The following is a 27,782-nucleotide window of genomic DNA, read 5'->3' as shown; positions in this document are numbered from 1 at the left end:
CTCGCCGTACAGGGCGCTGGGATAGAGGAGGGGCTGGCGTTGCGTGTGGGGTTGGCGGCTTTTGTGAGGCAACGGCAGCAACAGCGAATGGAGCGGCCCCGCGAGGGGCGGCCGGTGCGTGTGAAGTGGGAAGGTGGCGACGACGGCAGCTGTGACGGCCTCAGCAGCAAGTCCGTATTCATGGAGGTTCCTCCTCCTCCTCCTCCTCTCTCTTCTTCTATACGCGTCCCTCTGCCTTCCCTACAGGTGGCGGCGGCGGAAGTGACGGTCAGTGTGGGGTGCTTGTCTTTGGGGGAAGATGGCGACTGTGGCTGTGCTAGGCAGTGAAGAAGGTAAACAACTGTGAGAGGGAAGGGAGAGGCAGGGACTCTGGGAGGGGGGCGAAGCAGGGGCCGGCGAAAGCCGGTGCCCGGGCAGTGCCTCCCAACGAGGCCTCATACACGCAGGCGGACACACAGGAGGTGAGGAGGGAGCCCAGGCGCGACACCTCAGTCACCACATCCCCCACTTCAGCGCCCCCTCACCCCTGTGAGACTGTCTTTCTCTGTCTTTATGTTACCCAGAGACCCCCCCTCTCCGCAGGTTCAGCGGGAAGAACTGTGTCTTCAGTGCTGCTGAGAGGTAGGTGAAGCTAGTAGGGAGGCGTCCTTACTCTTCTCTCTCCTCCCCTCCCTTTTCTATCTATATGCTCTTTGCCGCTTTTCTAGTCCCACATGGGTTATACTCTTTTCTCTATACTCTTTCCCAGACTCATCTTTTCCTTTCCTTTTTGTATTCTCCTCCATCATGTTTGGGCCAGAAAGGCGCACATCAACTGAATCATATTAAATATATATATATATATATATTTCTCTCTGACCCAGTTTTGAAGGGGCAATTGCTTTATTTCAAGAGAAAAGCAGCATCTTGGGTGAGGCTTCTCAGAGAGTAAATGCTGTTGTGGCTATATAAAGTTGAAGATTTTATGGTCATCAATGGCTATTAGTCCTGATGGCTATATTCTACCTCTAGTCAGCATGCCTATGTACACCAGTTACTGGGCAAAATGGATGGGAGGGTGCTGTTGCACTTATGTCCTGCTTGTCCGTTTCCCTTGGGCAGCTGGCTGGCCACTGTGTGAACAGAATGCTGGACTAGATGGAGCCTTGTTCTGGTCCAGCATGGCTCTTACCATGTTCTTATGGTATTATGATCCTTTGGGGGGTTCTCAGTTGTTCCTATTGCTAATTAAGAAGTTGTGTAATAGCTCTGGGTGTCAGTAAGGCATCTTATCCTCTCAGGTGTTGATATTTCTCCAAAGAAGGTAATATGATGAAGCTGTGTCTCTCTCTTTCTGGTTCCTTCGAAAAACCACCCATGATGAACAAGGTGAGGAAGAAGATTGGCATTTGTCCTGGCCTTGTGTGTTTGTGAACATACTAGTAATAGTTCTAGGAACTCAGCACTCTGAAGTCTTCAATATTTAAAATGCACGTGGTAGAGAAAACAGTGTTACAAACTTGGAGTTTTGTCTCCAAAGTTAGTCATACTTAAGTCCTATTCATTTCCATGTGTCTATTCTAAGTAGGTCTAACATTGGACACAACCCTTACTTACATTAATCTCTATCCATGTTTTAAGAGTAGTTTGTGTGAAGGCCCTCTGATGTAGTTAACTTTTCATTTCATATTTTGTTGGGGATACTACTATATATAATGTCTGAAAGTTACTTTTAATGGGGATTATGTTAAAATAATTAGTGGAGGTTTTATTATTATTAGTGTGGATTATGTCCACTACCAGGTGAATTGGAGTGACTGGTGTACCTATTAAATTGCCAGTTTGCTGTGAAATCATGACCCATTTAAGGCTTGAAACACAGATTTCAATGAGACTGCAAGCTGCAAGACATGCTCATTTGCTTTATTACCACCTTGGGAGAAAGGCGGGATATAATGTAATAAACAAATACTTTATTTACTTTTTAAAATAAAATTAGGGCTGATACATGATTGAAGACTTTTTAAAACAATAGTTTTGAAGGGGGAAAACATAGTTTTGAGTGTATGCATATTTGTGTTGCAACAAGGCCTTCTTAGAAGGAACATTCCCCTCTTTTGTGTGAGAGAAGTAGTCTTTCTGAAATGACACTTGCCATTTCTAATTTTTGTAACGACTTACTTTGAAAAATAAATAATTAAATTTGGGAAATTGTTCAATTAATTAGAACCAACTTCTTTGTTGATCACAAGTTTTAAAAGTTATTGATGTGATTAAATGGTGCAGCCCTAATGTAAATGTTAAACCTTAGCAGCAAGCTGTCCAGTAATAATGCAAGATGATCATACATTTGTACAATATGGCTTGTAAGATAAATATAACTTTTTGTACAGAATGCTTCTGAAATACAGGAATAATTTTTGAAGCTTAAGCCTCAATTACTGAAGGCCCGGTAGAGATTTAAGTTGCTTCTTACTGAGCCTGAGACACTGGTATACTGTGTCTCTGGCCATGTTGCACTTTGACAGAAATATTAAAATAGATTACTATTGCTTCATTGCTATTCTGCTTAAATATTGTAGAGGTTAACTGTTGTCCTAATAGTTGTACTTATCCTTAGTAATAAATGTAATGGAAATATTTGATTATCAAAACTGTTATACAAACTGCTCGTTCCATAGTAGTAGCATGAAAAAATGTCTCAAATGCAGTGTTTTTCAAACTGATCAAAATTGGCTAGGGAACCAATCCAAATTTGGTGCTTGTTTTTTGCTTCCTGTTGTGGCATTTTTCCAAAATGGCTGCTTTGGATAATTTTGTTGTGAAAACTGTAAAAAGTAGAATAAAATGAACAAGCCTAACATCAGTCTTAATAAGGCTGTAGAATAACATGCATGTACTCTGTTTCTTGCATGACTTAATTCAAACAGTAATTTCATCAGTGACGTTGACATGTACAGGAACACAGATAAGTGCATTGCAATTCATTCTTTTGAAACAGGAACAGTTTCCAGAACCAGCTGTCTTACATTTGCAATGAATCTGGAACTGTGAAGTTTCCATACCATAATGATTCCAACTCCATGGTGATGGCAATAGTAGTATCTATGTATTCACCAATGATTGTTTCTTCACTTGGATAGTCTGGTAGATGGTATGCTGTTGTAAGCCAGCTGCTATTGGTAGAATCTGTTTGCAGTTTACCCTATGAAAACAACATTTCCTTCTGTTCATTTACTATATGTGCATTCATTGTTGTCTTTGTACAGCAGTGCAATGCACCATTAAGTGTTGCCCTTGACTGCATGGAAGAGTGACAATGTTTTGATCTTCTATCCATAGTTCTTAAGTTGAAATCTGCAAAGGAACAAAATGTCTGCAGAGGTGGAATTCAACAGGGGTTTTACACCCCACTGATTGCCTTCCATTCCACCAATTCCCTTCCGCAAGTGGTAGGTCCTGCTAATTCTGTTGCACAAGTGGGATCCAGCACTTATGCAAGAGAGATCCTAGAGGAAGCCCTGAAACGAGTGGAAATGCTCATTTCTGGAAGGAGAGAGGTCGGTGGAGCTTATGGGAGCTTCACCGACCTGCCTACTTCCAGAAATGAGCATTTCAACTTACTTTGGGTTGCCCTGGAAGTGCTAAATTGGTGTTGGGCCTTTTGCACAACAGAATCAATGGGGACTCATGTGCCCTGTTGATTTATGCGCTACGACTGTAACAGCAGAATCAACGGTCCTGATTAGAATTCTCAAGCAACTAGCAGTGGCATCCTGCATGGTGTATTGCTCATTTTTTTAAAATACCTGAACAATTTACATCTGAAATAGGAGTGGAGGAACCTAGATTCCAGGGGACCACAGCTCTCATCATCCATTGGTCATACAGTGCATTATTCTTGAGACCTTCTCTTTATGGTTGTGAGGGTTATTCATCTTATTTTATTCATGCCAAAATGACTATGTGCCCCTCAGGTTCTGCTTGTGTCTTTGTTACAAGATTGTAATGTTAAGGAAGTTAGACAGTCCTCTTTTCATCAACTCTTCAGAAGGTATACCAGTTGGTTGGCAGCTGTGCTAAAGTAGTAATTCTAAGAAGCACAACTGTGCCTTTCTTCTGACTCATAATTTCATATTACTGTTGTAGCCTGGTTCAGTCTGTGTTGCAAAGAAACCAACTGTATTGAGCATAATTACCAAAGCAGAACCATCCATAACTTTTGTGTTGACATTGGGATGAGTGTTATTTATTTCTGCAAAAATGGAGATGCACCTCATTTTGTTAGACTTCATATCAGACTTCTAACTGCTGAAATAGATAGAACTCATATTTGAAGAAGTCTTTGAGATCTCTTGATTGTAACTGGTGACTTCATATGAAGAGATCATAACAGCACCCTTGTGTTTGGAAACAGTGCCCTTTTCTGATTTGCTGATAGCAAGAAATTTTATCAGTGATTTCCTCTGATTGGTCAGAGTTTTCTTTCCCAAAACTTTTTAAACTTTGTCTGTCGTATGCATTTTTAGTGTCTTTACATCATTGTCCTTCATTATGATAGTATCTTCTTCAAGAACTAACTGTCCTTTACTGGAAAGAATTGCCTCAATTTTCAGAAGACATCATTATTACCTTTACACTACTGTGGAAATTATGCTATTTGAGTACACTGCTCATTATAGTGTGTTATTCAGTATGTTCAAAATCATTGGGAATTCCAGAAATCAAACAAAATCCATTATTAGAGGGAACATGTAGGTTAATGAATCATAAAATATGTTTACCTATCCCTCTTTATTTCCTTTTTACTAGGTGATTGTACTTATAGATAATCAGCTGGTTAGGTGACAATTTGTGATGATCCTTTGATTTCACTCAAACTGAAATCTGACTTAATTTTAAAAATTATGACAACATACTTAAAACCAGAATGCTAACTGTGGCATGCTTTCTCCTCCTCTATGATTTAGTGTTGAACATAACACTAAATCATAGTTTAGTGCAGGTGTGGGGAATCTCATTTAGGTTGAGGGCTGAATTCAGTTTTGAGAAGCTCTTGGGAGCCACATTATAGTGTTGGGTGGGCCAAAAATACAAAAGAAAATATTTTAAAATACCAGCGTATTTTAGGTTAAATTGTTTACTGCCAATAACTAACCTTAGGAGAGACATTTCAGACATTTAGAATGGGGAAAAACTGCACAAAAGCCAGGAAACTGAATTATTGGTTGTTGGGGGAAAGGGAGTAGACCATCCAGAGAAACCCTGGATTTGACCACTGGGCCTAAAGTTTCTCACCTGTGCTTTAGCACCACAGAAATGAGCCTAGGTGAGTCTTTGGCCCTTTCTACACCTAAGGAAAATGGAGGGATCGTCCCTGCCTGCTCCTGAATCCCCTGTGCGTCATTTGCATGCACAGGGATGATTCCAGGACGATCCCTGGAAAAAAGGCTGGTGTAGAAACAGCCTTTGTCTCATATTATTATTACTAATAATAAATTTATTTCTTACCCACCTCTCCATTCTGATCGAGGTGGGGAACAACAGTAAATATAAAATACATAGAACTGAATTAAAACATGATATACAGTGCTAAAACATCCTAAAATCATTTTAAAACATCCTAAAATTACACTGGATAGGCCTGCCGGAAGAGATCAGTCTTAATAACTTTCTTAAATGCTGATAGACTGTTAAGTTGGCGAGTCTTCTCCAGCAGGCCATTCCACAGTCTGGGAGCAGAAGAGAAGGTCCTCTGGATAACAGTTGTCAATCTAGTTTTTGCTGACTGAAGTAGATTTTTCCCAGACGACATGAGTGTGTGGGGCGGATTGTATGGGAGAAGGCGATCCCGCAGGTAGCCTGGACCCAAACCATGTAGAGCTTTAAAAGTGATAACCAACCAACACTTTATACTTCACCCAGAAACTAATTGGCAGCCAGTGAAGACATTTTATTCTCCATCCTTCCCTCTCTTCCTCTGGCACAGCCAAGAGGAGGAGATCAGAAGTATTTGTTTCAAATAACTAGGGTTTATTATCATGGCTGAAACAGGACAAACTGGTTAATTTTAACTATGGTTTGTCCAAACAAGCCAACTTCAAACCATGGCTTTTGATCCTAGCTTGTTTGAATAAACCCAAGTTAAAACTTGCCAGTTTCTTGTACAGACATAAGAAAAATCCAGTTAGTTGAAAGAGCGATGCTTCTGATCTCTTCATGGCCATGGTAGTTAGCATTGCATCTGAATGAGGCTAATGTGTGTGTCTTATGTTAGTTATGAGAAAAACTTGCAAGTAGGAATTAACTGTGTCAGGTTTGTTTACCCTTTATTGACGAAAATATTAATCCGAGTACCAATCACCAAGAACTTGGTAAACTGCCATTTCTCTGTGAAGCTCCAAAACATAAGCATAAATTGTCTTTCTCTATGGCCTGGGTTGCATGTAACGACAACCCATAGGTTGAGTATAGGTTATCATTGAATTGTGGGTTGTCATTACATGTGTACCCTGCACTGTGGTTTAGCCATGGGTGGTTAAGTACAAACAACCCAGGAAGAGAACCCATGGTTTGTTTTCGGGTTGTGAACTCTGGGATTTTCATGATTACCAACCCATAGTTAAACCATAGTGCAGGGTTCACACATAATGACAACCCATGATTCAAAATAACCCATACTCATCCCCTACTCTGGGTTGTTATGTGTGAACCTGTAGTGCCTGAATTTGCTTTCCTTTTCCCCCTCCTCCTCCTCCCTCCCAATCCCCTTTCCTTTTGTGTCATGTCTTTTAGATTGTAAGCCTGTGGGCAGGGACTGTCAAGAAATACTTTTGTAAGCCGCCGTGAGAGCCTTTTTTGGCTGAATGGCGGCATAAAAATCCTTAAATAAATAAATAAAATAAAATAAAACCAAGTCATAGACCTGGTTCAGATGACATGGCCCATGGTCTGTTCTAGAGTTAAGAACATAAGAAGAGCCATGCTGGATAAGACCAAGGGTCATTTAGTCTAGCATTCTGTGTACACAGTGGCCAACCGGCTGTTGATCAGGAACCCCAGACAGGCTACAAGTGCAATAGTACCCTCCTACCCATGTTTCCCAGCAACTGGTGTGCATAGACTTACTCCCTCATAGCTATCAAGACTAGTAGCTGTTGACAGCCTTCTCCTCCGAGAATTTATCTAACCCTCTTTTAAAGCAATCCAAATTGGTGACTACATCTTCTGGTAGTGAATTCCATAGTTTAATTATGTGCTTCCTTTTATCTATCTCGAATCTCCCACTAATCAGCTTCATGGGATGACCCAATGTTCTCGTATTTTGTGAGAGGGAGAAAATGTCTCCCTACCCATATTCTCCACACCATGCATAACTTTGTACACCTCTGTCATGTCTCCCCTTAGCCTCCTTTTTTCTCAAGCTAAACAGTCCGAGCTGTTGTAACCTTCCCTCATAGGGAGATACTCCAGCCCCTTGATCATGAGTTATACCTCACTTGCCTGCTTCACACAAAGTAACCTCAGAGAGGTGTTGTATGTTCAAAATGGTGTAGTCTCACCATGGGTTATATAGCCCATGGTGGGCAGTTATGTCATGTGAACCAGCCCTATGTGCAAAATGGTGTAGTCTCACCATGGGTTATATAGCCCATGGTAGGCAGTTATGTCATGTGAACCAGCCCTTTGTGCATTTCACAGCAATCACTGAATTGTCTTTGGAAAGGTAAATGAGCTGGTCTGTAGCAATGACAGACATCTGTCTCAGATTCAAGTATTCAGTTGTCTTTTTCGCAAAATGTATTGCATGCAAAATTATCGATGCAGAATGAACAGGTTTTTTAAACAGAAGTAGGATATCAAGTTTGGGTAACAGACAAACAGGCTGATTCTGTGAAGTATGGAATGCCAGCCATGTATTATATCATCTTATTAATGTGTTGTTCTCAGGCAGCAGTTTTTCTGCATTAGTATGCCAATGGAATACCTTTTTCACAATTTTTTGAATGAAAACACAATTGAATAGCATTTGACACCTCAGGTCAAATGTGAGGTTCAAAAGGTGCTTTATAAATTACTTTATAAACAAACTGAGAAGACATTGTGGAAAATGTCTGCCACTTCCAAATAAGTTCAAAGTGGCCTTATGCTTTATTTTTATCAGCATGAGATAACACTGTATTTTATTCAGATTTCATGCTTTCACTCTGAAGTGAGCATTTCCCCATCTTAACAACTCAGCTATTACCTGAAACTTAATTTTACCACAGTAGATGGATATTCTGTGGCGAGTATAAAATCTTATTAAGGGAATAAACTTATATTACCTATTACAAGGACCAGAAAAAAAAGAAAAGAAAAATTCTAGTTGGTTTTCTTATTTGCTTAGAAGCTGTAGGTGGTGTTAAGCTTACTTAGGGCACAATCATATGCATGTTTAGACAAGAAAAGGTGCTACATCTCCCAGCATGCGACAGCCAGCCATGGTTAGCTGGAGCATGCTGGGAGTCGTAGGACTTTTTTTCCTTTCTAAACCTGGCATAGGATTGCACCCTTAATTGTAGCATTTGAGTCTCTTCTGATAAGACAAGATTGACTGATGATTGAGCTAGCAGAAATACAATTGGTTGCTATTGCTTTGCAGAAAGATGTAGTCTTTCTTTTGCGCTGTTAGAGAAATTTTAAGTGGTGTTGACCTTTTGCTCCTGTATTTAATAATATGAAGGGAAGAACTCATAGAATCACAGAATAGCAGAGTTGGAAGGGGCCTACAAGGCCATCTAGTCCAACCCCCTGCTCAATGCAGGAATCCACCCTAAAGCATCCCTGACAGATGGTTGTCCAGCTGCCTCTTGAATGCCTCTAGTGTGGGAGAGCCCACAACTTCTAATGCATAGAAGTTTTTTTCTTTTCTTTTTAACAACTATAGTTGTAACTGCTCCTGAATTTTGAATTCAGTGGTGACTCCACCTATTTCTAAAGAGTGGTCTTCCACTCTGCTGCTTGCCTTTTAAGGGCTGGCAACCTTAGAAGCATTTGGAAACCTTGCCAACATTATCTTAAAACACTGTGGATTTAACCTTGCTAAACTGAATGTCCACAAGCAATTTTCACTCTCAGTGAATATGGCCAAAATCTGTTAAAATGCCGAGTTGCTTGCAGAGTTAATAGTAAGATTGTTTCAAGATGCATAAGCAATTAGATTTTGTATAATAAAGTACTTAGGCTAGACATCTTTGATAAATTCAGAGCAAAGATGAGAACGCTATTGTGCAAGAAGGTCAATAAGTACAGTGGTGGCCAAAATTGTGGATACTTTTTGAAATGTTCATGTTTTGCAACTTTGCATGCTTATAGAAAATGTTCTTTCACAAAATTCAAATGTTTATATATCAATTGAAAGACCTGATTCACGTAATACAACAATTCTTTTCCTGGGTGTCCAATCAACTCTTTTCTTTGGTGCCAGTGCTCTATTTATGATGTACATACGTACACTTTTAATTTGAGAAATACTTCAAATATTCACACAATCTCCAATTGCGCTTCAGTTACAGAACAAACAGCAAAACTGACTTTCCCCAACTTGAACCATGATGTATTGCAGCTACTGCCATGTGATTGGTCCCCAGAACAAGGACTGTGATTGGCCAGTAGGGTTTTCAATTCCAATCCGCTTCTTCACTCAGTCACACCTGTGTTTGTTTTTAGACTAAAGTAAGCATAACTTTTTTTGTACTGCAGATATGTGCATTCTGTTTTTTGTATTGAATTCAGCATTAAATTCTTTCAATTGATATATAAACATTTGAATTTTGTGAAACAGAACATTTTCTATAAGCATGCAAAGTTGCAAAACATGAAAATTTCAAAAAGTGTCCACAATTTTGGCCACCACTATACATAGTTCACACTTGTAGAGGTAGGATGGTGCATGCATATGTGGAATAATATGTAGAAAGGCTATATACACATTTTGAAATGACTGCAACTCTACAATCAGTTATGCAGAATGTTATGTGTTTTCCAGAAAACTTTGAACTGGAAAAAAGGTTAATTTGTATACTATCATTTTTACTGGAAATTTTTCAGTTTTATCAAAGTTTTCAGTTTGCATCAGAATATCACCAGAGAGTGATCTAATTTAGCCTATTTATGGTATTTGTATTTAGAAACCAACAAAGCAACTTTACATTTCTAATCACAGGAATGTGTTTATTTTCATAATTTATATCCTGCGTCTTCTAAAACTTCTGTGTTATTATGGAGGTTAACAAGGCTGGTTAAAATAAAAATATAATATTCAAAATACTAAAATCATACAAATAATAGACACCGGGGTGGGCCTCCTTGGCGAGGGCATTCCAAAGGTGCTCTCTCCAGTCACCACCCACTGCTTACTTCTGTATATATTAGTCATTTGTGGTACATTAACAAAAGAGAAACAATTCTAATTTCCAAAGGCTTCTTGCATAGTTGCCTGGAGGTGATCCTTACTTGCCATAGGCAACCAGGTGAGTTCTAAGCTTGATAACCCAACTGCCAAGATAAAAAGATAACTGATAAATGACTATCTTAGAAGTAAGCTGCTACCAAAACATTCTGTTCCTGTGTAATATGCTGTGCTAGAGGCATAAGAAATGTATTGAGGCTTGCTTAATTGATGCTTGGCAAAAGATTCAGTATTAACTGTTGAATCAACCCATGCTGGTTTATCATGTACTTTTATAGGACTAATACCAGACACTTTATCAACTTGGTAGTAGCACTTGTCTGAATCCTTTATAGTGTGAAAACATCCTACTTGAGCTGTAGCATCCAGAACTGAAAATGTTTATTCAGTATTCATTCTATGTTAAATGATTCTCTCTCGAGTCTTGAAAATTTATAGTGTTTTGAGAATGATATTCCAGTTAGTAGATCAATTATCAGCCCCTGATGTCATAATATTTATGTTGATGACTCATATGTTGTTTGCTATCTACTTGAGACCTCACTTCTCAGATGTGCTACCTTGTACCTCACTTAGGCTACCTCTTTTACTTGTATTTTTGATTTACCAATGTAATGTAACGTTAGTCATGTTTCTCTTTTTTTTTAAAACACACACATCTTATTCAGTTAATTATTACTTTGAATGTCTAGCCTATTTTTATAGTATTCATTTTTGCAGTGCTCAGTTTTATATAATGCCTTGTTTGTTCCTTTTTGTGTCTTTATGTGCTAAGTTCTGAAGTAAGTGCTAACCTTTGCAGAATGTCTCTCTGTACCATTATTTTATAGTAGTTTCTTCTAGTCAACATTTCCGAAGTTTATTTTCACAGGAATGGCTGGTATTAGATCAAAAGTTAGATTTATCAAGTGTTATACTTGTCTATTGGACAAATCATTCCAATCAAAGAGTGTAAATAGATTGGTTTAGCTTAATTTAACCCATGATGACTGCTAAAAGTTGCTTAATTTTCCTTTAGGTGTTAGAAAATCTGTTGTCTGCGCTAGTACCTTCTTGGTATAGATCAAGCTAAATAGGACTGTAATTTTCTTCTTCCCTTCTGTAAACCATAGGTATGAACCTTGCCAGTTGCCTATGAATCCTCAAAATGTTATTGATCAAGATTTGCCCAATAAACATGGATTTTAGGAAAGACCATTGTATCTCACTGATCAGAATAGATTCAGATTGTTCAAGAATTCCTCAGTGTACTACTCTGTATCTCTTTCCCAAAGTCACTTTTCCTTTTTTGAAATCAATGAAGCCAAATTAATTCTCTTCACAGCAAAACCTAAACACGCAGAAAATAGTGATCTGTTTATTATAAATGTGTATACCTCATGATCCTATATTTTTAAAAAGATTGAACTACATAATTTAAAACAAGAAGTAGAATATTTTAGAATTTTCCAAATTAGCTTTCAGACATAGCTTTTAGTACCTGAAGATTAAGTTTTTATTCCCTTAATATTCAAAGTATTAGACCGAATGGACAAATAATTGTCCTTATAAATATATGGTAATTATTGAGGGGAGTGTGGAAATGTATGTTATTGCTCCAGAGTTTTGCATTGCTACCTTTGTGAAATTGGATTCCTCTATCATCTCCTTTGAGTGTATAAACAACTTGCAAGGGCATTGGTGCAGAGGTGCTAAGAAGTTGAGTTGAGGCTACACTGTAGTGTGCTGCATATAACCTGGTGCAGTACTGTAGGTAAGGCTGTAGCTGTTTCATCTGAGCTTCTTGATGACCCTGTGTATAATTCTTAGCAACATCTGCTCAGGATTCCTTCATTTGCAAGAACAAAAAATGATTCACCTCACCACTTGCAAATGAAGCTAACCTTCTGCACCAGGTCTGCAGTTTAAGCTCAAAAAGACTTGATGCGTTCTGCTGGATTTTTGTTGGAGTTATGTCTTTATTAAAACGGTTAATGTGTTTTTCATAGACACTTCCTCTATTCACAAAGCAAGACTTTGTGCAAGGCCTGCCCAATTAACACTATTCACAGAGCACAAAAGTTGAACAGAAAAGTTAAATATTTCTACATTTCATGAATTTTTAAAATTATAACATTTTCTTTATTTAATTTTTTTCAGGTGATTCATGGCAGGGGACGTGGAAGGATTTAGTTCCTCTATCCATGACACCAGCGTTTCTGCTGGGTTCAGAACACTGTATGAAGAGGGATTGCTTTTTGACGTCACTCTTGTTATTGAAGATCACCAATTTCAGGCTCATAAAGCATTGCTTGCCACCCAAAGTGATTACTTCAGGATTATGTTCACTGCTGATATGAGGGAGCGGGATCAGAATAAAATCCACTTGAAAGGTCTAACTGCCACAGGATTCAGTCATGTTCTCCAGTTCATGTACTATGGAACCATTGAACTGAGTATGACCACTGTTCATGAGATCCTGCAGGCTGCCATGTATGTCCAGCTTATTGAAGTGGTTAAATTCTGCTGCTCCTTTCTCTTAGCAAAAATCTGCTTGGAAAACTGTGCAGAAATTATGAGACTCTTAGATGACTTTGGTGTAAACATCGAGGGTGTCAGAGAAAAGCTGGATTCCTTTTTGTTAGAAAACTTTGTGCCTCTCATGGCCAGACCTGACTTCCTGTCCTATCTGAGCTTTGAAAAGCTTATGACTTACTTGGATAATGATCATCTGAGCAGGTTCCCAGAGATAGAGCTCTACGAGGCTGTTCAGGCTTGGCTGCGGCATGATAGAAGACGCTGGAGGCATACCGACACCATCATTCAGAACATCAGGTTTTGTTTGATGACACCATCCAGTGTTTTTGAAAAGGTTGGTGCGTTTGAAAGCAATAGATAACATTCATCATTGCATTTAGGGAAGCATGCTGTTTTTAGGTAAAATTCACAGAATTAAGAGGAGGGAAAAATAAGACACTGCTTTAGAAAATGGAACATTGAAATCGTCAATGTCTGAAACAAGTGCCATCTAGCTTTAAAACAAAAAAATCCTCCAGTTCCAAATTAACAGCATTTACAGCCAGGAAACAGGTAGGTTTGCAGCTTTTTCTGATTCTCAGCGATAGGGTTAACTTCAGAAACAAGTACAAACAAGGTAATTGACAAGGCTGCATTTATTGTAATCTATGATTTTAAATGATCTGTACACATTAACTTTGGCAGTTAATACAGCATTGTTGTGGAAAAGTTCAATTTTAAAAGAAAACCATACATCCTAAAGACTTTTAAGTTCCTGGTGTAAAATAGAAAATCATAAACGCAGGTGTACTGAAAACTAACTGGAGCATTGATGTTAGATCAACAGAATCAGTGCAGGTTCTGATAATTTCTAACAATCAGAATAATATAGGAAGCTTTGGTATGATGTTCAAAGATACTATGTGCTCACGAAGGGCAAATGGGCTCTGATATGCTCTTGATTCCCCCACCCACAGCTGTTCATGCTTACATATAGGCAGAGCTTGGAACATATGAACTTTCTGGGGACCTCGTTAACAACCTGGTTCTTTCACTTTCTGTTCCCTTCTTTGTAGGCAGTGGAGAGGGGTGCTGAGTTTTGATCATGGTGGGGTTTATTCCTTAGCTATATTTCTCTTCCCTTACTGGGATAAATAGTATTAGCAGTAGGAGGTTGCATTCTCAGTTTGCTTGTGAGGAAGCCATAGAATGCTGTTCCTCCTTCAGCTTCTGTCTTCTCAATGCCAGAGAAGTGTGGGATGATAGTAGCTGTGCATTTCATTGATGTTGATACTTTTTGCAGTGTCAGGGTTACAAGAGAGAACATAGATCTTTGGAGGAACTGGTTGTTAGGAGAGCAGGGTAGGGTATGGATCAATCAGGAACTAAGCTTCTAATCCAGGAAGACTATCCAAGCAGAGGTAACTTGCCCATGGGACTAGATAAGATATTTCAAGGGTTAGGTAAAGTATGACACCAGGAAGCCTGTTTAAATGGAAACAGCTGAAGCAGAAAAGAGCAAAAAGGTAGGAGATGAACAAGGGATGATGCAACTGAGAGAGTGAGGTCTGAGATTAGAGTAAAAGGTGTGTATTATTATTATTATTATTATTATTATTATTATTATTATTTATTATTATTATTATTTCCTGCCTTTTTCCAATACTGGGACTCAAGGTGGTTTACAAGATTAAAACATGTACAATTAAAAATATAAATATAAGTTTACAAAAGTAAAATATTTATTTACTTATTACATTTTTATACTGCCCAATAGCTGAAGTTCTCAGGGCGGTTCACAAAAATTAAAACCATAATAAAACAACCAACAGTCTAAAAACACAAATACGAAATACAGTATGAAAAGCACAACCAGGATAAAATAGAATTAAACCTGCAGTAAAATTTTAAAAAGTTAAAAAAAACAGTAAGATTAAAAGGGGGGAATCCAATACATTAACACAGGTTCAGAGTAGTTCCAAAAGCCTGCTGGAACAAAAAGGTTTTTGCCTGCCTCCAAAAGTGTAGCACAGAGGGAGCCAGCCTAGCCTCCCTGGGAAGGGAGTTCCAGAGCCTTGCAACAGCCACTGAGAAGACCCTCTCCTGCATACCCATCAGACGTACCTAGGATGTAGGTGGGACTGAGAGAAAGGGCTCTCCCCAGAAGATCTCAGAGCACGGGCAGGCTCATATGGGAGACTATGGTCTTTCAGATAAATCTGGACCCAAGCTGTAGAGGGCTTTATAGGTGATAACCAGCACTTTGAATTGTGCCCGGACACAGACTGAAGCCAGTGAAGCTGTTTTAACAGGAGAGTTGTATATTCCCTGTAACCAGCCCCAGCCAACAATCTGGCTGCAGCTCTTTGAACCAGCTGAAGTTTCCGAACACTCTTCAATGGCAGCCCCATTACAGTAATCCAAATGGGATGTAACTAAGGTATGTGTCACCATGACCAAGTCTGACATCTCAAGGAATGGGCACAGTTGGCACACTAGCTGTAACTGTAAAATGCACTCCTGGCCACTGCCGAAACCTGGGCATCTAGGCTTAGAGCTGAATCCAGGAGTACACCCAAGCTGCGAACTTGTGTCTTCAGGGGGAGTGTAACTCCACCCAGCACAAGCTGAATCCCTATTCCCTGATCTGCCTTTTGACTGACCAAGAGCACCTCTGTCTTGTCAGGATTAAGGTTCAATTTGTTTGCCCTCATCCAGTCCATTACTGCCGACAGAAACCGGTTTAGCACCAAAACAGCTTCCTTGGAATTGGGTGGAAAGGAGTAGTAGAGTTGGGAGTCATCAGCATACTGGTGGTACCGCACCCCACAACTCCGGATAACCTCTCCCAACAGTTTCATGTATATATTAAATAGCATTGGGGACAAAGCAGATCCTGAGGAGTTGAACAGGAGTCCCCCAGCACCACCTTCTGGGTCTATCCGTCCAGGAAGGAATGGAACCACTGTAAAACAGTGCCTCCAAGTCCCATCCTAGCAAGGCGGCCAAGAAGGATACCATGTTTGATGGTATCAAACGCTGCTGAGAGGTCCAGCAGAACCAATAGGGACACACTCCCCCTGTCCAGTTCCCGGCGTAGGTCATCCACCAAGGTGACCAAACCAGGTCTGAAGCCAGATTGAAATGGATCTAGATAATCCGTCTCATATTGCATAAGCAAGTTGAATGCAGGACGAAAACATTACATTGGACCAAAGATGCAGAAGAAGATAGAAAAGGAAAGGTCTGTTCTTGCTACTTTTGTCCAAGAAGCATGTTGCCTGTAAGCGAAACAGCAACTTCAGGGCTCTTGCCTTTTTCTCCCGCCCTAATCTTACTATGTAAATACGTATTCTTCTAAATAAATGCTTCTAGGATATGGTGTAACCCTGGAAAAAGGAAATTAAAACCCATTCAAGAGAAGTATAATTCATGTCGGCAGGGGGTTGACAGGCCTCACTTCCAAGTTGTAATTGGGAGAAAACCTTGCTTGGTCTCGTGTGTGTGTGTGTGTGTGTTTCGTTTTCTTTACGAGAAAGTATGTCTTCCCAATTACATTTTCCTTTGGCTGTACACGAACTTTTATTCTGTACACAGCATTTATTAACAGATCTTAATTATAAACCATCAGTACCTTTGTATTATCAGATATAATTCTGCATTTGCTATTCACCTGCCACTAGTACATAACTCTAATTAGGAAGATTGGGTTTATGCAAGATTCCATAATAGTGCCACGTCAGGGAAAGCTGCCACACCTGTTTGACATTTTTCCTTATTAGGATCTTTACTTTAGGACTAAAATAACTGCTGAAAAGAATATGCACATGCTTAAATCCATATACATTTTGATAAAGGTATGCACTGGAATCATTTGTGTAGTTGATACTAAAATTAGGTTTTTAGGAAAAAGCAATCATTACTACTCTTGTATTTTCATTCTAAGCTGCTGGGCGGGTGGGGAAACATTTCCTAAGTTGAGACTTATGTTCTGTGAGCAAATAGAGTGAAATAATGAAGCCTTAAAAGACCAAGCTAAATAACCAAGAGCAACAAGTATATTCTCTAACTCTTACTCTGAATGCCACACTTTTGAAATTTATTAAATAAATGTGTTGTATTCTGACTGTTGTGTACTGTAGTCATTGGTTTTAACCATTTGATTTGATGTATGTTCTAAATTTCCCTTTCCTATATGATACTCTGTTTTATGTTAGATACCAGACTATATGTGTTTCTCATTGTTTTCCATTTCTACTTTTATTTTTTCTTTGTCTTAGTTCTTGCATGCATATCCAAAATAAACCTGTTTTAAGGTGCAATCCCATGCATGTTGAGACAGTAAAAGCATAGCTGTATGGGGAATGCTGGGAGTTGTCAGGCTTTTTATTGTCTAAACATGCATAGGATTGCACCCTTATGGTCAGTTCACACACTAGTCTCTTAAAGAGGTTCACAAGTACTAAACCCTTTCCGTGCCTATACTGGCTTCCAAAAGAAGAGATGGAGCCTTTATTCTGGGACCATTCCGTCAACCCTAAATTTAAAGTGTTTGTCACACTTTTATTTCATTGCTGTTACTCATCTTTTGTTCTGCGGCCTCCATGCATAGTCCCAGCTTCTGCTAGCGGCTTTTGGCCATAGTCTGTAGCCCAGCCTTCCCCAACCTGGTGCCTTCCAGATGTGTTGGACTGCAACTCCCATTATTCCCAGCCAGAATGGAATGGCCATGCTGGTTGGGAATGATGGAAATTGCAGTCTAACACATATGAAGGGCACCAGGTTGGGGAAACTGCTCTTGTCCCCAAAATACTTGTCTCTTCAAAATACTTAGTTTATTCTAGCAGCATTTTTTCTGTCCTGAGAACTGTTGAGTGAATGCAGAAGATGCCTGAGTGTGAGCTCTCTCAGGGTGGGTGGAGATACAGAAAAAGGGCTAGATCAGCCTTCTCCAACATGGTGCCCTCCAGATTTTTGGACTTCAACTCTTCGCAGGGGCTGGTGGGAGTTGGAGGGCACCACATGGGAAAGCCTGGGTTAGATGCTAGAAACTGAGACCTAGCGTGGCAGTAGTAGGTTCCTGGGTGAGTAATGGCAACGAGTTGTAAAAGGTCTAGGAGTACTCTCAAACCTGTAATGATCTCCTGGAGAAGTGAAATTTTCCCTTTTTCTGGAGGCTGGTACTGGTAAAGAAGGGATTCTGTATACAACCCAGCAGAGCTACATTAAGAGGGTAATACATGAACTGACACTTGGTTTACTTTTCTGTTCAGATTTCATCTTCTATACACAAGATAGGCAATGTGATCAAGCAAGAACAATATGTGCATACGAGCCACATCATACACTGATCACTTTTCAGACCATGTCTCACATAGACAGGTGTTCCCTGGGATTAATAGACTTTGTCCATAATCCAAAACTCTTTAATTATTTGAGACGGATTAGCTGTGTATGCATTTCCTAACGTCATTGGCATACTCACATTTGAGAGCATTGGGGTGGAGTGGGGGTTATGTTGGGGTCTGTGTGACTGAAACAGGTAACTGGTGCTTCCAAAGCTGACTGCAGGTTATAACAATGTTCAATCTCATAACCATGGTTAAGTCAAGAATGCTCCAAGTGCTCATGCACTCCTCCCTTCCCCTTCTGTATGGGCAAGTTTTAATGGCACCTATGGTATCAACATTGTTGGCACCAAGTTTTTCACTAACCATAGTGGTCTTTATTGATTCTTATGTTTAGTTTAAAAAAATTAAACTTGTTACTGTCACACCTCCCTTCTTAGTTTTACCTGATGGCTCTCAGTAGCACATTACAGGTCTGAAAATTGTTTTAAACAATTATTTAAACTAAAGACTTGATTAACAGGTGAGGACTAATTTCATAATCATTGGGATTGTGAATTAAGAAAACATTTTTGAGGCAATTTTGGTTGAAAGTGTGATTCTGGGAATAAAAATATAATGTGTAAAATTGAAAGATTTTACAATAAATCAAAAAGATTTATTTTGGTGGTATGTAAAACTTAAAAACGTAATAAAATGTGTTGTGACAGATTATTCATCAAGTAAAAATATCTTGACGTCCATAGTATATTAAGAAACAACAATCAAGATACAAGATAGAAAAGGACACTCATGTTAAGATGGGTCTGTAGTATTGAAGACAAATTCAACCAGGGTGAAAATGAGAGGATTCATAGCTGCCATTCATCTCGTTGCTAGTAAAGAGAGAACTTTCCATATTTCATAGATAAAAAACACTTAAGGGAGTATGTTCAAGATCAGATATTTTGGAACTTGCAGGAACAGGTTGTCACAGAATGCAATTGTTCTTTTGTGTTAGCTATAACTTGTGGAGTGGAGTACTGTAAGTTCTGCTACACATAAGTGAATGTTTTGCTACTATTTCTTGCTATTGTATAACTATGAAGGATGACCTTTTAAGGATCTATATTTGCATTTGAACTTTACATCCCTATCCTAAATGTACAAAGATTGTAGCAGCACAAACAATGCCATCCTTTGTGGCAATGTTTTATCTAAACTATTTTTCTAGATTTTTCATACAACTTTTTGATTTTTAAGTTAAACTTAAAATTGGATTTATTAGTAGATACTTTGTGAAATCACGACAGTGTATTCCAGATAAAAAACTTGTAGGAGCTTACATCAAGTTATGTACTTGTTTTGTTCACTTTTTAAATTTAAAGCAGAGATTTTTAGGTTTCAATACCAGAAGTGTCAGGTACAATATGTTGTGGGAAATTCTAGGTAAAATTATCTTAATACTGATTTTCAGAAAACTGGTGTGTATTTTTGTGGGGAGAGGGCATGTAGCTGTAGTTACATGGGGACAGATCTATCTATCTTTTGTCGTGCTCTCTAATAGAATGAAAGGTCATGATTTGATACTCTTCTTTACTTTAATCTTGATGACTGGAAGCTTTGTGTTGCAAGGAGTAGAAGTGATAAGCGAAATTAATGGACTACTGGTTCAAAGGCATGATTCAGAGAGGCAGATATTTGGAATTGTTCTTTCTGTCATACAATTAGAGTGCCTTCGGAACAGTTGTAAGTTGCTTCCACGAATGTGCCCAACATGGGAATTACCACTTCATAGAATCATAGAATAGCAGAGTTGGAAGGGGCCTACAAGGCCATCGAGTCCAACCATCGAGTCCACATTAGACTAACACTTCCTTGCAAACTAAACTCATTAGAAAGGAACATAGCGGAAGTGCATAAATATTATTACAGCTGTTTTTCTTAATTGTCATGAACTTGCATAAAGTCACCCTCAATGCCATAAGGCTGTTCTCATGTATGTGATTTTGGTTCTACCATATGCTTGATTGCAAATTGCGTAGTATATTATTTAAAGTGTTTACAACTGCCTCCCCTCTCCCACACTATGCTCCTACTTGTTGTTATCCGGTGCCTTTAACTAGAAAATATTATGTTTATATATGGCTAGCAAGTACAATGAAGTCTTTCTTTCAACTAGTTACTTCTGATAGGTATCCCTTTTCTACTTGACTTACCTTACATGCAGTACAATGTACTGTATTTTAAAATGATGATTTATTTCAATATGCAGAACAAATTCCCCCTTAGGATGTAGTTATTTTTGCACTTGCTTTGGATAAAAAGAGCTCTGCTCAACCAGACCAAACTTTCATCTTGTTCGGAATCCTGTTTCCCACCTAGTCAATCAAATTCATAAATCTTTTTTAATTTAAAAAAATAACCTATCCACTCCAAATTAAAATATTGTACATGTTTCTGTGGTCATATGTATGGTTGTTAGTTTAAAAATATGTAAAGTCCCAAATATGAAAAAGGAAAAAATATTAAGGGATGGCTTGTTTCTGAGCTGCAAGTCTTTGCCCAATATCTTGTGTATGATAGGGTGGTTCTCTTTTTTATGCATAAAATATAGATTTTGCTACCTAGAAAGTACTTGTTTTATAAATTACACTACTCAATATAAATTAATAGCACTCTAAACACGCTGGATAAATAGATTTGCTTATCACAAAGAACCCTAGAATTGCAGCCAAACTTGTATTTAAAAATCAGTTACTGTACTACTAAAAGAGAAACAGAAATACTATCTTCCTACTGTGGCTTCATTTGAAGTTGTGGGAAATCAATGAAGTTCAGAAACTAAACATCTAATTTTGACTCACAAATGGGTGAATATATAGTCTGTCAATATATGTGTATTGCAAGACATAAAGGGAGTCTAGGACCTAGGCACTAAGTTTTAAAATGTGTTCTTACAGTATGTTGCTCACTTTATGCTTCTTTGTGCATGGTTGAAATGAACATAGTTTTAAATGGTTTGGTTGACCAATATAACTGTGGCTGTAACAAAAAAAGTTCATTGCAAGAGTGCAAGATCACAGCTTCTGGATGCAATGGTGAAAGATGACAATTGGCAACCTTGCATCTGTACTAGGCCCCTTAGGAATGTTCCTATACCACTTGTATGTTCTTTGTCAGAGTATAGGATCAGGTCCATCTCATTTTTATGAGCAGCAAAGGAATTCTTTCTCACAGAAATCTGATCTGCACCAGGAAGACAAAAGCTATCGGTGCAATATGTAACTTCTCACTTGCTCATGGACCTTGGAATGTTGAATCGGATGTTTTTCTACCCCCTCAAAGCAGTCATCTTGCTAAAGCTTGCTGTGCTCATTGCAACACTGGAGTCAGAAGCATCCAAAAGAGTGTTGTGGTTATTGATTTGTTTGCAGGAGTAACGAAAGCCCATTGTGATACGAGAGGTTTTACTGGCATGCCACTACTAATTGGAACATCTGCCCATACTAGATATTTTGAACTTTAAAGGACTTGCTTAGTAAGTGTTAAAGCATTAGGGAAGTAGAGATATTGTTTAACATGCCATTTAAATATAATTAGGTTCCAAACACGTAAAAACTGCCATGAAAGAGTCATGGTCTGTTTCATCCTTTCTACAAAATACGTAAAGTTAATTGCTGAAAGGTTCTATGGGGGAAATCCGATGCAATAATTTTTATTTCAGTCATTATGAGTTCTGTTGAAGATAAATAGGGCAAGTAGGAAGAAAGAGGTATGGGGGTTGTTCATAAGTTTCCATAGGCTGCTGGACTTGCAGGATCTCAGTAAGTCTTATTTTCTGTAATTAGACCATGTTTTGAGTAATTAGGTAGTATGCTTTGAGAGATTTCTCCTCCATACTATTCTCCTTGGTCAATACACACGTGTTTTGCTCTATCCTTAGGTGAAAACATCGGAATTTTATCGTTATTCCCGGCAGTTGCGGCGTGAGGTGGAGCAAGCTATGAATTACTTCCATAGTGTACACCAGCAGCCTTTGATGGAAATGAAATCAAATCGCATTCGTTCTGCCAAACCCCAGACAGCAGTATTTAGAGGAATGATAGGACACAGCATGGTAAATAGTAAAATCCTTCTCCTGCACAAGCCAAGGGTATGGTGGGAGCTAGAAGGCCCACAAGTACCTTTACGCCCAGACTGCCTTGCTATCGTTAATAACTTTGTGTTCTTATTAGGTGGGGAAGAGTTGGGGCCAGACGGTGAATTTCATGCTTCCTCCAAAGTGTTCAGATATGACCCAAGACAAAATTCTTGGCTACGAATGGCAGACATGTCTGTACCACGCTCAGAATTTGCTGTTGGTGTTATTGGAAGGTACATCTATGCAGTGGCTGGGAGGACAAGAGATGAGACATTTTATTCAACTGAGCGATATGATATCACAGAAGATAAGTGGGAATTTGTGGATCCCTATCCAGTCAATAAGTATGGACATGAAGGAACTGTTCTTGGTAACAAGTTGTACATCACTGGTGGAATAACATCCTCTTCCACATCAAAACAGGTTTGTGTGTTTGACCCCAGTAAAGAAGGGACTGTTGAGCAGCGAACAAGGAGGACTCAAGTGGTCACTAATTGTTGGGAAAACAAATGCAAAATGAATTATGCAAGATGTTTTCACAAGATGATTTCATATAATGGCAAGCTTTATGTTTTTGGAGGTGTCTGTGTAATCCTAAGGGCCTCTTTTGAGTCTCAAGGGTGCCCTTCCACAGAGGTTTATGATCCAGATACTGATCAATGGACTATTTTGGCTTCAATGCCAATTGGTAGAAGTGGCCATGGTGTAGCTGTGTTGGACAAACAGATAATGGTTCTTGGAGGCCTTTGTTACAATGGGCACTACAGTGATTCAATACTTACTTTTGATCCTGAAGATAATAAATGGAAAGAAGATGAATACCCAAGAATGCCCTGCAAGCTAGATGGCTTACAAGTTTGTAGCCTACACTTTCCTGAATATGTGCTGGAACATGTTAGACGTTGCAGCTAAAAGAAAAGACCCAAAAACTATTTATAATTTGATGGGGAAAAGGAAAGCTGATTTAAGCCCACTGAAGACATAGTCCTTTGTAATACACCTCTTAAATTAATAAAGAGAGAAAAAAGTGTACAGGGAATGCATCTACAGAGTTTATTAGGAATGCCAATAATTGTGGTTTTGTATCGATTTTATTTTTTACATGCTGTTGTATGTTTTGAGAGGGGAAACTAGAAGTTGTTCTTCCATTTCATGTTTTAAACTCATATAATAAGTTCATTGTGTGAGCGAAGACGACTCATGCTTCAGGAAGCACTGGAATCTACTGTGTTTGCAAGGTGGGTCGGAAACATATTGTGTGCATTTTAACTTTTTAAACTGTGTTGGGATAAAATTCAGCAGCCTTACTCTAGAACACAGCCTGATTCCTAATGTAGCAATGAAAGGGGCCTACCAGTTTGTTCCTGTACATTACTTGTCCTTTAAATATTTTTTCTTCCATTTATAAGCTCTCCTGATTAGGTCTGACAGTTTCATTTTGCTATCAGTGACAATTCAAAATGGTTTTCTATCGTTTGCATGACTTTCCCTTTAATTTTTTGCAGTAGCTCCAGTAAGTCTGCTGAAAAATACACTTGTCTTAAAAGTAACACTGACAGTTTTCTACTAAAATACTCTAGGCTGCCTTGTCTGCATTGTTGTTTGTGAATAAAATATATCTCCGTACACATACAGGAATACATTGTAAGATCAAGATGAAATGCATATTTTTGTGCAGCTAGAAAAGTCTATTTTTAACTAGTGCACAGATATCAGCCACATCTTATCAATTTTAGCTGTGATAGTACCCTTTAACGTACTTAAATTTGTTGGGTAACTGGAGGCATCATTCCTATCAATGTCAACTTATATTTGGTATATACTGATTGATTCAGTAACATTTAAACTCATTTTACACTAATTGTAAGAAAAGGTGATTTTTGTTTTGTTTTTTTTAAAAAATCTGGAGATCTCAGCCCATGTTCTTGGTACTTTACTCTTGAAATACAAATAAGAAATGTATATAATAATCACTAATATTGCTCTGTGTGCAGGGTGGTTGTGCTTTCCCCTAGACATTATTCCAAGAAGCTTTGAAGCCAAACAATTTCTTGCACTGATTGGGCTAATGTGCTCAAAAAACATTGGGTCAGGCAAACTTCTAGTTTATTGTTTGGAAAATAACCATTGGCCTCACAGTTCTTGAATGGATGTCTGAGGAGCTTGAGCAACTTATCATTTTAAGAGCACTTTCTTAACTTGTTGAACTCTGTCTGTAGATGAGTGATATCACTGAAAATAAATCTGAATAGAGTTCTGAGCTGAAAAACTGAAATTTCAGTATCTGCCTTTAAAAGTAACACGTGGAAAGTGGAGATGGGCAAAGTCCTGCCTTGGCAATTTAAGGTTTGCGGATGCTTTGCAAACTACTGAGATAAGACTTGATAAGAGACAGAACTGCTCATGTAAAAACATGGAGGCATAAACTGTAGAGTTTGGTTTCAGCATTTTCTAGATGGAAATCCCTGTAGAAAATGTATTCTGAGAGTTCAAATATGCATGCCAAAAGCCGCCCCCAAATTCTGTGTTAAACAACACATTTGACTGAAGTAAACAAAAGAGCAATTGAAATTTTGTAATGCTACCCCTTACAGATTATTATAGAACACTTGTACCACCTTTCAACTATTGGATATAAAAATTTATAAGGATATGTATGAAGTAATATAGAAAAGACAAAGGATTACCTTATGATTTCTTTTAAAGTATCCATTTAATCAGTAGTATAATCTACATTGTTAACTGAGGTGATAATGTATTAAAACTATTGCTAGACAAAACTTTTCTCATACCTTTCAACACCAAGCCAACCAGTAAACATTGGTTACCAATGTTAGCAAATATTTGTGTGCTCAGAAATTCGAAATTGTATATGCTTCCCAAACAGAAGCATTTGCAACTTTGATAGCACAGCCCCAAATGCGCACACTGGTCCCGGAGTGATGTTTTGTTCTGTAGCAAACATGTTAACTTCTACAAAAGAATGTTTTTACCCAAAGTTGATTTGTTACTAAAAATAAAATAAAAACTCTTACAAGTGGACCATCAGAAAGTTACACCATCAGCATCTTTATAAGATAATAAAAAATTGGCATGCCAGGGAGAAAGTTCTAGCCTAGCCCCTAACCAACATGTTAATTTTGAAAACCCAAGGGTTTAAACAAAAACATTTACATTGTGGGGGACATTCAGTCCCTCTACAAATTCTATTGTCTGTTTGGTCTTACATAATCCTGTTTAGAACAGGATCTTGCAAGATTTATAGCTGTGCCAATTGGCATACACTACATCATAGTTCATGACTAAAGGAGTTCTCCACAGCAAAACTGTCATGTGAATCTAATTTTAATACTATATTTGAGCCTACCTACCAATACTTGATATAGAAAACCAGTGCAGCTTGAAAATGTTTTTTCTATATTTAGAGCATAAGGATAACTAAAACAGATAACAATAAGACCATATAAAGGCCTTTATGACAATCTTATGTGTATATGATAGTTTTTAGTAGATTAGCATATAATGCCCCTGCACTCATGCTGTAATCCTAACATAGCACCATATTTTGTGATGTATTGGTATATCAATTAAGAATTTATGTGCTGCCAAATTAAAATCCGAGTCTGATTCATTCAAAACAAATCATTGTATAGTGGCTGCTCACCATGAGGACCTACCAATTTTACCACACCACAGAGAACCACATTAAAAAATGGTTTGAAGTGGCATGGTAAAATAGGATTCCTATGGGTGAAATGCCTAAGATTTGTTTTGAATGTGTTAAAGGCCCTTTTTGCATGTAATGTTAAACCACAGTTTTGCATTACATGCCCAAGTAGCAGCAAGCCTTACGCTTGCGCAGTTCCCCTTCAGCATGGCCACAATGACAAGATCAGATACTTTTGGTTTTAAAAGAACAGCATTACATCTGAACCTGGAGGAGCATTAGTTAAGCCAGGTTCAAAACTGTGGTTTATGACTGGTGTGTTAACAACAGGAGTGGGAAAGGGAAGCTTGTGAGTTCATCGCTGCTCATGCATACAACACTAAACAATGGTTAGGTGTGAAATGGCCCAAAATGTCTCTGCACATGCAAAGCTGGTATGTTGATTAGTTCATTTTTGTGTGGGTGTGCTTTCTAACTCTTCCTCCATGTGCATATCTAAAATGGAAACAGATTATACCATGTACTGTCCCCCTGGTGTCAAACAACTAGAGTAATTTTTTTATATATAAAGGTTTAATGCCTAGGCAATAGAAAAATTAGACGTCAGTGCTTTTAAATGTGTGCCACTTTTAACTAGTTCTTTGGTTTTATGGTATTGCTTTCAACATCATAGAAGAATTATTTGAAACATCAGGGGTAGACAAGTTGTGGCCTATAACTGCCATCAGCCCTAGCCAGCATAACCAGTGATGAGGGATCATGGGAGTTGTAGGCTAAAACATTTGGAGGGCCACAACTGCCCACCACTGATGTTAAATATTGGAGCATTAAGATGACAGACTGAGATCAGAATGTCAGAGCGTGTAAAAACATTTAAACTAGTTATTTAGAATTCTACAGTGCTTGTGGTTATTTAATCCCCTATTCTCCATTCTGTTGTAATACAGCCGTTTTAAGACTTGAAGCCCAGTGCTATTCAAATTTAATTGGAAGCAAGCCCCAGGTCCAGTGAGTTCACTGGGGCTTTCTCTCAAGCAAATCTGTATTGGATTGCAGCCTTATTTTATTCAATCGCCCTCTTATGTACACTGGATGTTTTTGTTTAACTGTTGTGTGTGTTCACTCTTATAACCTCTGTCCCAAATTGCAGGTGGGGGGAAATCAAGCATCTAAAGGATGATATTGCTATTCTTTTGTCTTGGATATGGTTAAAACACTATTTATTTGTCAATTTTGTGTGTGTCCGTGAACTTTAGCCTATTACCTTGCTTTCATTCATGATAACATACACTAGTTTAGGTGGTACATTCTCAGGATTTCTATGCATTGCCTAAATGTGCTTAATTTGAAACAGAAAATGGTGGAGGAGAGTGGTAACAGTGGACGCATGTTTGACTCCTTTTAGTTTTAAATTGTGGTTCTCTGGCATTAGACACTTTTTCCATTTTTCTTTGCTCTATAGTACATTATTATTATAGACTAGAACTTGTCCAGTACCAGACTCTTCATAAAAGGCTCAATACTTGATTGAAGTCCTATGTTTTCAATTTGCGTTGGTGAACCAGCTGCCATTTTAAGTAGTGCCAAAAGCGACTTGGGGCATAAAAGCTTAGTACAGGCAAAACCCACAATCCAACAGTTTCAAGCACACTTTAAACAAGTTGATATCAAAGGGATTGGGTATGCTGCACTGGATGACCCATACATTTTACTTAG

The 27,782-nt window shown here is 38.5% G+C and overlaps 1 protein-coding gene across 4 annotated transcripts; it reads left to right on the top strand.

Moving 5' to 3' along the window:
- The first annotated feature begins 245 nt into the window (after positions 1-245).
- KLHL15 (kelch like family member 15) lies at positions 246-27,782 on the top strand. 4 transcript variants are annotated; one of them, XM_063126487.1, is made up of 4 exons: positions 251-332; positions 12,572-13,283; positions 22,202-22,375; positions 22,494-22,896. In XM_063126487.1, the coding sequence occupies exons 2-4, from the start codon at positions 12,579-12,581 to the stop codon at positions 22,797-22,799; spliced, it is 1,185 nt and encodes a 394-aa protein (XP_062982557.1). In that variant the 5' UTR covers positions 251-332; positions 12,572-12,578; the 3' UTR covers positions 22,800-22,896. The 4 variants fall into 4 exon arrangements, with proteins under 4 accessions (XP_062982555.1, XP_062982557.1, XP_062982554.1 ...); XM_063126485.1 differs by having other exon boundaries at positions 246-267; positions 22,202-27,782; XM_063126484.1 differs by having other exon boundaries at positions 22,202-27,782.

This window comes from Elgaria multicarinata, chromosome 5 (assembly GCF_023053635.1).
Source record: "Elgaria multicarinata webbii isolate HBS135686 ecotype San Diego chromosome 5, rElgMul1.1.pri, whole genome shotgun sequence".
In the NCBI taxonomy this organism is placed as follows: Eukaryota; Metazoa; Chordata; class Lepidosauria; order Squamata; family Anguidae; genus Elgaria; species Elgaria multicarinata.
Note: the sequence above shows the minus strand (reverse complement) of the source record. Positions and strands in the feature narration are given on the sequence as shown.

Bases quoted from the DNA above. Each gene is read 5' to 3' on its own strand.
- KLHL15 (XM_063126485.1), top strand. From the start codon at position 12,579: ATGGCAGGGGACGTGGAAGGATTTAGTTCCTCTATCCATGACACCAGC. The intron at 13,284-22,201 runs GTTGGTGCGTTT...CTCTATCCTTAG, and splicing joins CATCCAGTGTTTTTGAAAAG to GTGAAAACATCGGAATTTTA.